A 13,959-nucleotide genomic window follows, 5' to 3' on the forward strand; every position below is an offset into this window, starting at 1 on the left:
GACTGGAAATGCCCATTTATTCATGTAACTCCTTGTTAAATTATATCAAGAGCGGCTATATATAACAAATTCTTCTCCTCACGGAAATATTATGAAGTTTTTTTACAATAATTTTTTAATTCACAGTCACCGAAAAACAATAAAAGGTCACCGTGACCCCCCCATCCCCTCCCCTATCCCTTTTTTTTATGTTCAGCATTGTGATCATATCGAAAGGCGTCGAACAACCCACTCAAATGTCAAAATAATATTTTGGTGAACAGTGTTCTGTATTGTCACCAGTATCGTCATAAAGATTTAAGAACAAAAAGAAAGAAAAGTTAAACAGAAGAAGAAACATTCCCGACAACAGTTTGGTCAATAAGAATAATAATATCAATATTTGAAGTAAAATTCATAATACTGTTATGTCATGGCAAAAACAAGGCCACCAAGTGAGTAATGTCACTCTGCATGTAGTAAGCCATCATCTTCAATAAAACAAGCTGATTTGTGATGAAATAATAGAGGATAAAGCTATGGCAACGCTTGTATTTCCTCAGCAAAATTATCAAAATCTACTGCATCCTTTTCATAATCTTCCAATTGTTTAGTAAGATCGAGCTTTAATGAAGAAAAAAATAGAGTTACACGACTCGAACATAGATAAAAGTGCACTAAAAGCTTTTGTCAATCTTTCAGACTAACCATTGAGAATGTGCTCTTGAAATAATCTAGCCCTAGTTACACATCACTGGTTGATTGTGATACCATATCATATTAGCTACTATATTATTATATTTTGTGCACAAAAACTGAAAAGACTGTAGAATGAAAACTTTACGCATGATGCTTATTAGGAGTTACCCATAAATAAACCAACTTACAAGAGTCAAAAAGGAGTGCTTATATATGGCACTTCATAATCATAAAAAGACAAAAAATAAAGAAAAACGTACAAGTGCTTCCTGAGTTTCCTGGCCATTGTTGTCTTGAAACATTACAAGATCTGGAGCATTCTCACATTCTCGATAAAATGTTCCAAGATCCCCTGCTGAATCATTTTTTCCAAATGCGGGATTCTTGGAAGCAAGGAATAAATAAGGATCAACATTGAGTAAGACATGGGAAGGATAATACAATTCAAACTTACAAGATCAACCATTACAAATTCATCTGCGGGAGATGGCAAGCCTAATATGTTTTCTTTACTGGGGCTTGATTCACTGCTTTGGTGAGATGATAAACTGCTTTGACTTGACAGTCTTGTAATTGTGCTGAAACAATTAATAAAACAAATATGGTATCCTCAAATGTTTTACATTTCATTCGTATATTTTGGATATGAAACTAAATTATGATCCACGAATGTCTATTACTCGGATTGTAACTTAGGAGTAGTAAACTTGTGTGTGAGATATCTTTCAAAAATAAACCATTTAGATTTAAATATCACTGAAAAGCTTGTCTGACAAATCAAATTTGAACTGAATATAGATAGAAACTGCTGCTTTGATGCACATTATTGTGCACAACTTTATCATTATTAGGTAAAATCCCAAATGAGAATAGAATACTAACATGCTAACAGCTAACTACATGCAGTATAAGATGCAGTATCTAAGCTGATAAGCCATCTTCAATAAGATTGAACCAAATTAAAGTAGAGATTGGATAAAAAGACGGAAAGTTTGATCCATGTACCTGGCATCTTCTCGTCCACTCTCAGGAGACGTATCTGAACTTGAATTAGTTTCATTTGTCGTATTATTTCTTTTTGTTCTCCTTCCAGAAGTTCTGGAATTATCTTCAGTAATTAAATCTTCAAATGGTAATTTGTGACCTCCAGAAACACCAATTAGTGTATCCTGTGCTCTAGCTGCTGTTTTGCTGTTCGACACAAATGCACCAGTGCTGAATGCATAAAAGTGTGCTTTTTAACAAAGATTTACTTTACTTTGGCCCGACAGTGTGGCACCTATGATTACCATGCATGTGTTCGTAAAATAAATATGTAAATTCTATCCTTGTATGAAACTGTGCGATTTACAGGTCGAGTATATACAGTCCTTATTTTCAACTTAACAAAAATATACAGGTGGAATGTATACAATACCTTGGTTTGTGTAACTGATGCTGTTGCTGTTTAGGTGCCGTGGATGAAACTTCAGTTACCACAGATGCAGCATGATGAGAAGGTGGAAGATGTGCTAAATGAGTTGTTGTCTCTGCATTATCAGGGAATCCAACTCTTGCATTAGAAGGTGAATTGCTTTTCAATGCAGTTACGATGTCAGTGTTTGCAGTTCTATTTCCACTCTTGACAGTTATAATCTTTCGACTTCTTCTATGATTTGATGATGATCTTGAAGAGTTTTCATTAAATGATTCGTCTGTTATAGGTTTAAATACATTTCTTTTGTCCATTAGGATATCGGATGAAGTGTTGTCTTTCGGTACACTGGATGAAGTAGTTCTACGACGATTGCTTGAACCTATTAAAACAAGAATAGTAAGCACATCAATGAATGGCCCGCGGACCAAATTTGGCCCACGAGGAAAAATTGTGCGGCCCACAGCCAAGTGCCAATTTTAAATGGTGTGCGGCCAGGGAAACAAGTTTTTTATTTAGTTTAATCTGGTAGGTGCAAGTAATTCCAATTCCTTTGCGTTGCAAAGCCTATACCTGAGTCCAATTTATTATCTATGCCAATGACGTTAAAATGGCGTACGACTCATGTCATACAATTATTGAACCAAAAGTTTTGTGCCTGCAACTACTAGAAATCCTATTTTAAATTAAGGTGCGACCCACAGTTTCACCCAGTTTGTATTCGACCCTCCTGTATTGAGGTTGCGCACTCCTGCTGAACACGATTCATCATTGATATTAAGTTATCATGTGGACTTTCATTAGACTTACCTATGATATTGCAAGGGAAGAACATCAAAACATAGTAAGACAGAAACGTTTTATTACAAATAGACCATAATTTAAACTAATTATTCATATTACATTATTTTCTAACAACTGAATCTAGGAAAATAATAAATCAGTTTCTATCTGATACGCACCCTGCATATGATGAACATTCTGCTGTTGCGATGTTCTGTAAAAATGATGAAAAGTAATGTAATCTAAGGTAATAAGATATGGTACTTTGCATCTTCAATAATTTAACTTCCAAACAATAACTACAAATATTTTGTATATGTTTGAGATAATACAATATTTGATTTGTTTATCGTTACAAACTTGTGTATTTCCTCAATGCAACACAAAATGCTTTATAATTACATCATATTCAAGTCAAAAAATGGCCAGTTTCCCGGTTCAAATCCAATGATACCCCTCACCCTACTCAGATTGTAATAAACTGTGTAGGCAATGCCAAATCGCAAAGATTTCAGTCCTACCAAAAAGAGTAGCTTACCGTATATCATAAAAGTGGTGGTTTATACCGGGCAGTCGGGCACTGTTCAGACCAGAGCGATAATAAAGCTTGTATATAAAAACATGGCTTAATGTAATAGCTGAAAGCATTGGCGGAAAAGAAATACTAACAAAACTCAGTTTAAGTGGAATTATTTACCTTGTTCCATCATCTATTGGGTCAGAAAAGTTCTTTTCCGATTGGGAATGAATAAAAGTCTGTTGTTGTATTCTGCTGGTATGAATTTGTTTTCCCTCTCTGTCCCGAAGATAATCACTATGTCGTCTGTGATCCACAGAATGAGATGAAGTAGTTTTTGATTTCATTGTTGAATTTTGTGTCGGTGGTGTGCCGACACTGAATATTGCACCCTGTTGAAAAACACAATTTTCTCAATATGATGTATTTACTATTTATATGCATTTCGCGCAGAACGAGGCTCCGCACAGGCAGCTCCCGCAAGGAAAGGAGCTACAATAGTTCGGAAAGACCGAAATCTTTTCGGTTTGCCATTGCCTTCCAAACTTATTTTCTCGGCCCACAAACTTTATTATATAATTTAATACAACATAATAAACATAACAATATGAAGTTTCCAACCCAGGACAATTGCACCTGAATACTATTGCACCCATGGAAATTTGCACCTACGAACATTTGAACCCATACTAACCCATAGATTTTAGCACCCTTGTATAGATTGAACCCGCGGATATACGGGTGCAAATGTTTGGGTTCAAATGTGCTGTCACCCAATCTGAACATATTATTAGCAATTTATCGCTTTAATTTATTTTGAATGATAAAGACAGGAGAGTGACAGTATTTTGTTATCTCATAAAATTAGGTTTACTAAGAAACAAAAACAATACATGTTGGACAGCAACAAATTATAAGTATTTAATAGTTCTTACAGCCATATCACCAGGAAACTTATGTTGTGACATTCCTAAACCAAGTTCACCAGGTGATGTTGAGAATGATGTTGGTAAGACACCATATGAAGGTGACTCTATAGGGTGACAAGTTGGTGATTCTCCATCCATATCTCTAGAACTAAATTAAATAGTGTATTTAGAACCGAAACTGAAATAGTTGTCTGAATCAGTGGTTCCTGGACTGTGGGTTGCAAAATAAATTCAATATTAGTATTATCTCGAATATTGAGGAGTCAATAAACAATAGGAAATGATAAGTAAAAAATATCAGTGTATTGTTAAAAAAAGATAAGATTATAAAGAGTAATATATAAAAAAAAACTTAGGTTCATAATTGAACTTATTTATACTTACCTCATTATACGTGATTGCAGCGTATGACAAGGTCGTGCTGGTGACAGAGTAGCATTCTTGGGTGAAGTAAAATGATCAGGACTGACCTTCATAAGGTCTCCAGTTCCAGGATGTCTGATTAGAATTAGAGGATGTTATTCACCAGATTTAAGAGCAATGTGTTATCTCATCACTTAGAGCTATTTTTCAATCATATCCATTGTAATCTGAACTTGGCAACTTTTCAAGTCAAAAACTTAAAAGATTGAAGATTGAAGAAATTTCCCTGAAAATACTAGTATACACGGGAAGTGTTCAAAGAAGAAATTTGCACAACAAGAAAAAACACAAAAGTTTCCTTTATCTAATAGCATGCAAATGTTACATACAGTTTTCAATTAGATCGAGAAATTGTGGCATTATCATTATATAACAAATATGAAACAGTGCAACAATTAGAACTATGCGCCGTGTCCCGTTAATAATTTCAGTTGGAAACTGTAGGTAGGCTACCTGGCAGATTAGTAATTTCTTGAATTTGTGTAAACAGCAACAATGATGTCGGTTTAGGAAATTGGTAATCTTATATTCAACAGTTCCATTTTAAATATTGGCTTAACAGGGATAATATACTTTATTTTAACGCCCCAACTTCGATTGGTTCTTGTAGGCATCAAAATGGATAATGGACTGATTACAAACGTGGTTGCATTAAGGCAGGCAATGACTGAGCCAAAAAAATGCCTCGACTTGATCTGATAATATCTAACATGCAAGCTCAAGTTTCGCATTAATAGTAAATCACATGAGGATACATTGCTTTCTTTCCATATTATATTAATAAAAGCTCATTGTGGGTCGAACAGGAAAAATGGCAATAAAAGTGGGTGGGGAATTGAAAAAGTTGGGAAGCACTAATGTGGAGTAAGATTCTTGGTGAAATACTGGGACCTATTATAAGAGATTAAAACATAGAATACAAGTAATAGCTTTCTAGCAATCTTCTTCCATCTTCAAGTATCGAAAAATTTAAAATAGATTGAGCCATTGAATAATAGCAAATTTTTGAACATCAATACCAATAAGAATTTAGCCAAACGATCTGTATGTGAATTTTGTGTTCAAAAGTTGCAAATTGAAATATTATATTCAATTTAAAACTAACAAAAATCTTACAATTTCTTTGTTGACACATGCAAATTTTCAGCTGTACGAAAAACTGCAGACAACATCAATGTACCAGTTGGAGTTCCGATTGAACCAACACGCAGGGTTTTAAAACCCTCACCAAGTCCACTGATATCAACTTTTCCCATGTAAACTCTATAAATTCAAGTCGTCAAATTTTCGTATATATTTACCAAATAAAAAGTATATATTATCAAGACTTTTATTATAAATGGATTATGAGTTATAATTCATAAATTATTATTATAAATATATTATAATTTATAAATGGATACCTGAAATCATTAACCAATTTCCCGCCGAAATAACGATCCATGTGAAATTTAGCAACTTTAGAACATACCATGACTGTGTTGAAACATATATACGGTACCTACATTAAGACTATTTATATAAAAATAAATTATTTTCAATGCAGACCAACGAACAGAATGACATGACTATGCTATTTTTTCAGTGGGAGTGACAATATAAAATCCAACCTGAAGCAAATGACATATTCGGATCCCTGTTTTTGTGATAGTTTATATGCTGGTGTTGCACGAGAAACACACATAAGGGATTTCAATAAAAGGGACATTCTGTTGTAAACAGTATGATGAATTCGGACATCTTCATACCTAGATTAGTTGTAGAAAGACAATATTACAGTATTTCTGTTAATATGAAGATTAAATTTTGTGGACCTTCTAAAGTATGCGCACCAAGATGGAGTACAATCTGAACTCAGGTTGTGTACCAGGTTAGGGTTCAGGTTGTGCGACATCTTGGTGCGCATACTTCAGGAGTACCAATTTTGTTTTACTGATATATGTAGTAACCAACTAAGGAACAGTCTCACAAACCACCCTTATTAAAGATTACTCATACAATATAGTAAAAAAAGATATCGTGATAATTCAAAATAAATTTTGTTTGATCTGGCAGCATTTCAATGCTTTTCTGAAATATAATTGTCAATTAAATAACGAAATTATGAAATTTCATGAGTGGAATAGCATAGACGAATGATTAATAATTTAACTAATCCCCAGTGGATTCATACACTACATGAATAGCATAAGTTTACTGAAAAACTTTGGCATCAGATCAGTGAACTTTTACATTAAGGCTTAAAAACAATGAACATACTTCCTTTTCACACTCAAAGACCACACCTCCAGGGTAAGCGATTCAGAATCGCTTGTTCTCAGTGAAATTTCAATAATAAAACTCGAATCAAAAGTGGGATTTCCTTCAATTAATGCGAACTTCGCTTCTTTTTGTATTTCAGGATAATCTTTAATCGCAAGATTGAACTAAAGAGAGAAAAATGGAATCAATGAGGAAAGGAATAAAAAAACAGATAAAATTTATATCCTACTAAAAAAGCCCTGGCTCCCGCGAAGTAAAATGATTACAGCAGTTTTATGTTAGAGGCATTGGGATTCAATGAAAGGGAAGGGGAGAAGCCAAATACTCCTAATTAATTACATGTTACAGCGGTTCCTAAAGTATAAATCAAGATTGGTAAAAATGGGTCGTAGGTCTACAAAACACACTTCCTAGTAAGAACTAGATTAATGCATCATAAGCAGTTTTCTGAAAGTTTCAATAACCACTGGCATTAAAGTATATGTTGCGAATCCAAGTCCAAGTAGATTTGAGTTTGATGAAATGATGCCAAATGGGTCTTTCAATGCTAAAGGTTGCCGACCTTTGATAAAATATCAATAAGCCATTTGATCAATTTCGCATTTCAAAATATTTATCAGTATTTGAAAACTTAATTGTAATATAGTTTACCCATTCTGCACCAGTTGGCAATGGACTGCACTGTGATGATATAGATTTTCCAAGTCGACCCTGAACAATAACTTGTGCTGTTTTCACACATAGAAACTTTGAGAATTTATCCAAGTCTTTTTTGTCTTGAGCAGATATCAAAGGTTGTTGCATTGTAAATAGTCTATTAAATAACTATCATGATCTATTATTATTTTAATACGAGATTTCTTCAGTCAGTCAATGGAGATCAAACTAGCACAGAAATAAAGTACCGTAGGAATTTAACCAAAATTATGCCTTGAATGTCAAAGCATCCAATAATTGCTATATTTATGACAATTTGTGTAAAAATACTCCATAACTCTCAAACTTTATCTGCTTCCGTGCTGTCTGATATGATATTTGAACTTTTCGCTTGATTGCACACAAAGGTCACCGTGAGAGTCACTTCACAGTGGTGTCAGTACCGGTACTACAGTACTATCCAATTTTTTCAAATACATATTATCCAGTTGTTTAATATTATCAAATATTTAAGATATTATGGTCATAAATGTACAATAGTTACCGTACATGAAAAACAAAAATGACAATTAGCAAATAAATAATTCACACTATTACTATTAGTAATAAATTAAGTTAAAACAATCTCATCTTTCATTTTTCAGTACCAGAGTACCGGTAGTCTACCTAGGGCTGATGTATTTATGTACAAAACTTTGGCATAATATAGACTATTAACATATTTGTTATCATTCCTATGACTTTCTAAACTAAGTCTGTGTTCCAACACCCTTCTACATCCACTCTCTGACTCTTGTTACATCTGTTTTTGACCTCCCCACTTTTAATTTTTTCTTTCACCATTCTTACATACCGTTTTTGACCCCCTGCGCAAAGGGGCCAGGCTTACTGGCAAATGTACCATCGATAATTCAAATAAAAAACAAAAATATTTCAATGGTTTGAAGAACCCTTGCTGTATTGGCCTGTAGACTACAATAACATAATAATTAATTGTCTTCCAATTGTCTAAATTTTGGCATTGTATAAATATACGGTATATAATAGAAGACTTAATATGACAAAACAAAATGTTCTCCGAGTTGTAGAAGGTAAAACGCAACGGTGGCAAATCCAAACCTTTTGTGGGTTACACAGCTCTATGCAATGGGATTTGTTTGTTTGTGTGCGATCGCGATGACGTAAAGAAAATAAAAATAGCGCATCTTGTGGCGGTACCGCGTTGGTGCTTTCTGGTGAGAGGGAGCAATGAGCATATATACAATGAGTGGAAACTTGCAAAGATTTGCTCATTTTGGTATTGTTCCCTGCATTTTTTACGTCGTCCGGCTAAATGGTTCGTTGCATATTAAGAAAACGCATTGCTCGCTGCCAAAATCCCTTGCTTCGGCCAGGTCGGGTGCGAAATTGGCCGTATTGAGGTCTTTAATTCTTCAATACATATTTGGTTTTGGGTTTCGAAGTATGGTATGCTGAAAGCATACAACTATGAGCATATGCTTATTGGGAATGCATATCTATTAGACAGAAAACGTAGCTACAGTACAGAATATGAACCAGTCGCCCAGTGGAGTGCGGTTATTTATGTATTTATCAGGATAAGGATTTACATATTTATCCCGGGGGAAAGGAAAGCCGATAAGACGGCTTATTCATATGGCGAACCACGGTCTCTCGTCTGGTTACCATTCCAAGTCGGGTATGGGATTAGTTATATTGTTTGTTTTCGGAAGCATGGACTTGAAGCATGGAAATATGGAGAAAAATATAGAGAATTATAGAATAAACAACCCATTTGAGAGGGAATTGAAAAATTTATGTAAAGCGTTATTTCAAAAAGAAAATTATATGTTTATGATATGTATTTTATATTTACTAATTTCATTTTTATTGTTTTATATAATGCATTTATTAAAATAACCTAATTATGGTATGGATTACTACTGGAATTGAACAAAATAAATACTGAATCATGGATGCAAAATGGAATATGAACTTATTTATATTATATATATTATTTTATATTAACCGTAATTAAAATCACTCATTGAGTGAACGAATGAGCATACTGTAATGCTTATTGGGAATACATACCATCTATTAGGCAGAAAACTTAACTACAGAACAGAATATGAACCAGCCAAGTGGTGACCTGGGATATTGTATTCATTGATATAGATAGAGATAGTTTATTTTGAAAAGTTCACAATCTGACAATACAAACAAATAAAAAATGGAGAGTTCTGGAGAGCGAGCAAAACCTTTAAAAAAGTTTAAAACACGATGAGTATTATGTGCCCGCCGTGTTATAGCAAGTAGTAATGTGTAATGAATTTAATTCACTGTGGTAAATGAATTGCTATCTTTTTATTTGTTATGAGCACACTTGCTGGAACTCCATAATCTATTATTTTATTTGTTAGTAACACTTTTTATAAAAATATCGAATTGTTTATCATACTTGCATCCATATTTCGCTCTAAATTCAATGACACTTCCTCTGTATCCAAATATCTATGTACATGACCACATTATTTATTTTTTAGTAATACTTCATTTAAAAGAATCTTAATGTTTATTATACTTTCTATTCTGGTATTTAATCAGTTTTCTGCCTTGAATTTTATTCTATGATACTTGCTCTGTATCCAAATATCTATATGTATATGAGCACCTCATTTATTTTTTAGTACCGGTAGTACTCATTTAAAAATAACCTATTGTTTATCATTGCTATTTTAGTATATTATCAATATTTCGCCTTAAAATTCATTCTATGATACGTGCTCTGTAGCCGAATATAGATATGTACATGAGCACTTTATTTCATATATATATATATCTGCTGGAGAAGGGTCAAATCCTGATCATGTATTAATGTGTGTCACTATCCTCCAAATCACTTGCCAGTCATAATCAAGTATTATAATTTGATGGGTTCAAATTATAGTGTATAAAGAAATATACTCATGATTGCTATAATAATAGAATTTTCCTCATCTTTGCTCATAAAAAACCCATGTCCTATCACATTCATTTTTAGTAGACAAATTTTCCAAATAATAGGTATCCTCGCTAACCCATTTTTATGCAGTTGATATGCAATACATGTCAACTTATCAGCTGAATAAATGATGATCTTAGGACAAAACATGATTATTTAGTACTTTCCAAATCAAAAATTCTTGTGAATAATGTATATAGTGAATACGGTATATGAGAGCTATTGAAGAATTTAACACCGAACCTGTTAATTGACCCCAAATGTTGTAACGTTGTCTCCCAGTCAAACACCTGAGCATCTGTTTTTTTTTTATTATAATTTATATATGTTCATGGTTTGACGAACGAAATAAACTCTCCCTCTCTATTAGTTTAAAATACTGTAAATATTTGCATATCAAAACTTGTCACTTATTTTGTTCCATCCATGTATTTTCAACTGTTTTTCCAATAAAACGTACTTATGCCTTACTGTTACTACTGTTATTTGTAGCTTATTATTGTTAGCTAACTATTTTGAGGTGGGGCGCAAGACTTCACAAATTCTAAAAAGGGGGTGCGGCTTGAAAAGTTTGTATGTAGTAGACCCTAACCTGGTACACATGGTTCCGGTGTCTACCAACTGGGTTTACATACTTCAATTTGTATTACAGTTGTAAAACAGAAAAAGGCTGAATGTCGGTCTTATTCCATCTGTAAATTTACCAAAAACTCCACAAAGAATGAACAATGTGCCAGACCATGTGTATTATCGATGAAATGAAAAGTGACATATAAAAAATACAGAAGCTGTAGAAAATATTTTGCATTCCAAAAAAATTAGTTCACATATTAAATATTTTACATTACAAAAAAATGGTGCTCCAGAAGTATGTGTACCAATATGAAGGTAACTAATTTTGTTCGCCTATTTTATATCAAGTTGTGTAAATGGACTAAATTCTATCGGTAGGGGGATATTCACTTGTGTAACACAGACAATTCCCGAACTTTTAATAGAACAAAAATAAGGAGAATCGTAACCTAACCTGGTACACATACTACAAGAGTACCGAAAAAACAGCCCACATAGTAAAAGCAGTTATGGAAATACTTTACATTACAGAAAAATTAATTCACATAGTAAATAGCAGACGCAGGATGTATTTTGCATTGCAGAAAAAATAGCTCACATAGTTAATAGCAGTCCTGAAATATTTCTCACTATTGATAACAAAAGTATAATTGCATCCAAATCAACAGTATCTATATGACTATATAAAGAATCGTTAAAATTAAATGATATGCAAGAATCATATTGATAACAAAATGTATTCTAATCAATTTTAATATATCTAAAACAAAATCTTCATAAATATTTTTTGTAATTTACAATACATGAAAATATGTGAAACAAACTCAGGTTCTCCATTACATAATACACACATTTCATTCCCTGATTTTCTTCCAATTTCTGGGTTTTGTTTTCAAAGGCAAGATACCAGGTATCCCAGAGTAATTTATAGTTAAAATCAGTATTTTAATAAGTAAACGAATAGCTCGCAGAGCCATGTGATTCATATGGAGGACAGAGCTATGATTGTGAGAGGCCGTGGTTCGCCATGTATTTAGGCATTCTTCTCGGCTTTCCTCTTCCATGGATAAATATGTAAATCCCATGTTATATCAATGAATAAATACATAAATAACCGCACCCCTCTCGGCGACTGGTTCATATTCTGTTCTGTAGATACGTTTTCTGCCTAATAGATATGCATTCCCAATAAGCATATGCTCATAGTTGTATGCTTTCAGCGTACCATACTTCGAAATCCAAAACCAAAGATGTATTGAAGAATTACATACCTCAATACGGCCAATTTCGCACCCGACTCGGCTGAAGCAAGGGATTTTGGCAGCGAGCAATGCGTTTTCTTAATATGCAACGAACCATTTAGCTGGACGACGTAAAAATGCAGGGAACAATACCAAAATGAGCAAATCTTTGCAAGTTTCCACTCATTGTATATATGCTCATTGGAGGGAGGGAGTGATTTCATTTTTTCGTGAACCAAAATAATATAACAGTATAACATCGTAAGAATAAAAATGATAACAACTACTGTATTTCCCGGCGAATAAGTCGCTTTTCTAGACCCAAATTTTTTGCCTGATTTTGGGCGAATCTTATGAGGCGAGTATGATCATTTTCATTTTTTTGGTGTCCCTTATTATTAAATCCGGACAATAGAATACCTTCGGCGATAGGCGATAGCATCTCCTTCTCATCAGGTTAGTTTAAATATATCGACATTCTCGAGCATCTCCCTCTCATCAGGTTAGTTTAAATAAATCGACATTCTCGCGCGGTGAATCTGGAATTTCAATGCTGTGATTATCATATTTGAAGTTGCCGCATTTGTGTGTCTATTAGTTGGTGATCATGAGTTTCTCACGAATTGGGCCAATTTGGTGTAGTTTTGTAGTTACATAATAACTAATTGGCTACAATAATACCGTAATTACGATAATGTAAGGTATATTTAATTCATTATTTTGACATAAATTTACTCGGTGGAATATTATCGCCGACTTAAGGTTTTTTCCCACCGTAAAACCCTCAAAAACAACATACAATCCCAATTAAATCAATGAAGCAACACATTTCGTTTTGTTGAGATTTCGAGATGATGAATGTAGGCTATGTCTCATATAAACACTTTATATGTAAGGATAAGGATAAGGTAAAATGTACGTATTTATTCCGGGGGAGAGGAAAGCCGATAAGACGGCTCAACCATATGGCGAACTACGGCCTCTGGTGGAAACATTATCCCGTCTTTATCCCAGGATGTTGTTATGGAAATTATCCGAGTAAGGTAAAAAGCATGTAATAAATTGTAAGGTAAATGAATGCTGCATTAGCCAAACGTCCATATTTCGGATCGAAAACTGTCGACATGTCGAATTTCTACATTTCCGCATTTGGTATTAATTTTCGACACTTCTGCAACTTTAGGATTAGGGTTATTCAATTCATTTATTACTCCAGACTGCAGCGCTCCATATAAAAATAACACAAACAAATGAATATGAGCAAAAACAAAAATAACGCAATAAATACAAAAAATGCCTGATACGACAATCAGATTCACAGTAGATCTCAAAAAAGAGTTAATACAGTAATCTAAGAGGCCTAAAGTGGAGTGTAGAATCCAAGATAGCCCGCCACAAAAAGTATCTGGGAATCAAATAATGATTGTAATAGGATGTTATTGGAGTTCCTGCATCTCGCCATGAACAACCACAGATTT

The 13,959-nt window shown here is 33.7% G+C and overlaps 1 protein-coding gene across 1 annotated transcript; it reads right to left on the reverse strand.

The window, feature by feature from the left end:
• Positions 1–250: 250 nt before the first annotated feature.
• LOC120343484 (uncharacterized) lies at positions 251–7,922 on the reverse strand. The gene is made up of 13 exons (XM_039412676.2): positions 7,658–7,922; positions 7,004–7,170; positions 6,355–6,492; positions 5,861–6,007; positions 4,706–4,819; positions 4,328–4,469; positions 3,573–3,784; positions 3,055–3,089; positions 2,096–2,474; positions 1,684–1,893; positions 1,133–1,256; positions 939–1,061; positions 251–603 (listed from the first exon to the last, which is right to left on the reverse strand). The coding sequence occupies exons 1-13, from the start codon at positions 7,808–7,810 to the stop codon at positions 517–519; spliced, it is 2,031 nt and encodes a 676-aa protein (XP_039268610.2). The 5' UTR covers positions 7,811–7,922; the 3' UTR covers positions 251–516.
• Positions 7,923–13,959: the final 6,037 nt, after the last annotated feature.

Source organism: Styela clava, chromosome 3 (assembly GCF_964204865.1).
Source record: "Styela clava chromosome 3, kaStyClav1.hap1.2, whole genome shotgun sequence".
Classification (NCBI taxonomy): domain Eukaryota; kingdom Metazoa; phylum Chordata; class Ascidiacea; order Stolidobranchia; family Styelidae; genus Styela; species Styela clava.

Bases quoted from the DNA above. Each gene is read 5' to 3' on its own strand.
- LOC120343484 (XM_039412676.2), bottom strand. From the start codon at position 7,810: ATGCAACAACCTTTGATATCTGCTCAAGACAAAAAAGACTTGGATAAA. The intron at 1,257-1,683 runs GTACATGGATCA...TAATTGTTTCAG, and splicing joins AGTGGACGAGAAGATGCCAG to CACAATTACAAGACTGTCAA. The intron at 604-938 runs GTACGTTTTTCT...TCTTCATTAAAG, and splicing joins AGGAAACTCAGGAAGCACTT to CTCGATCTTACTAAACAATT.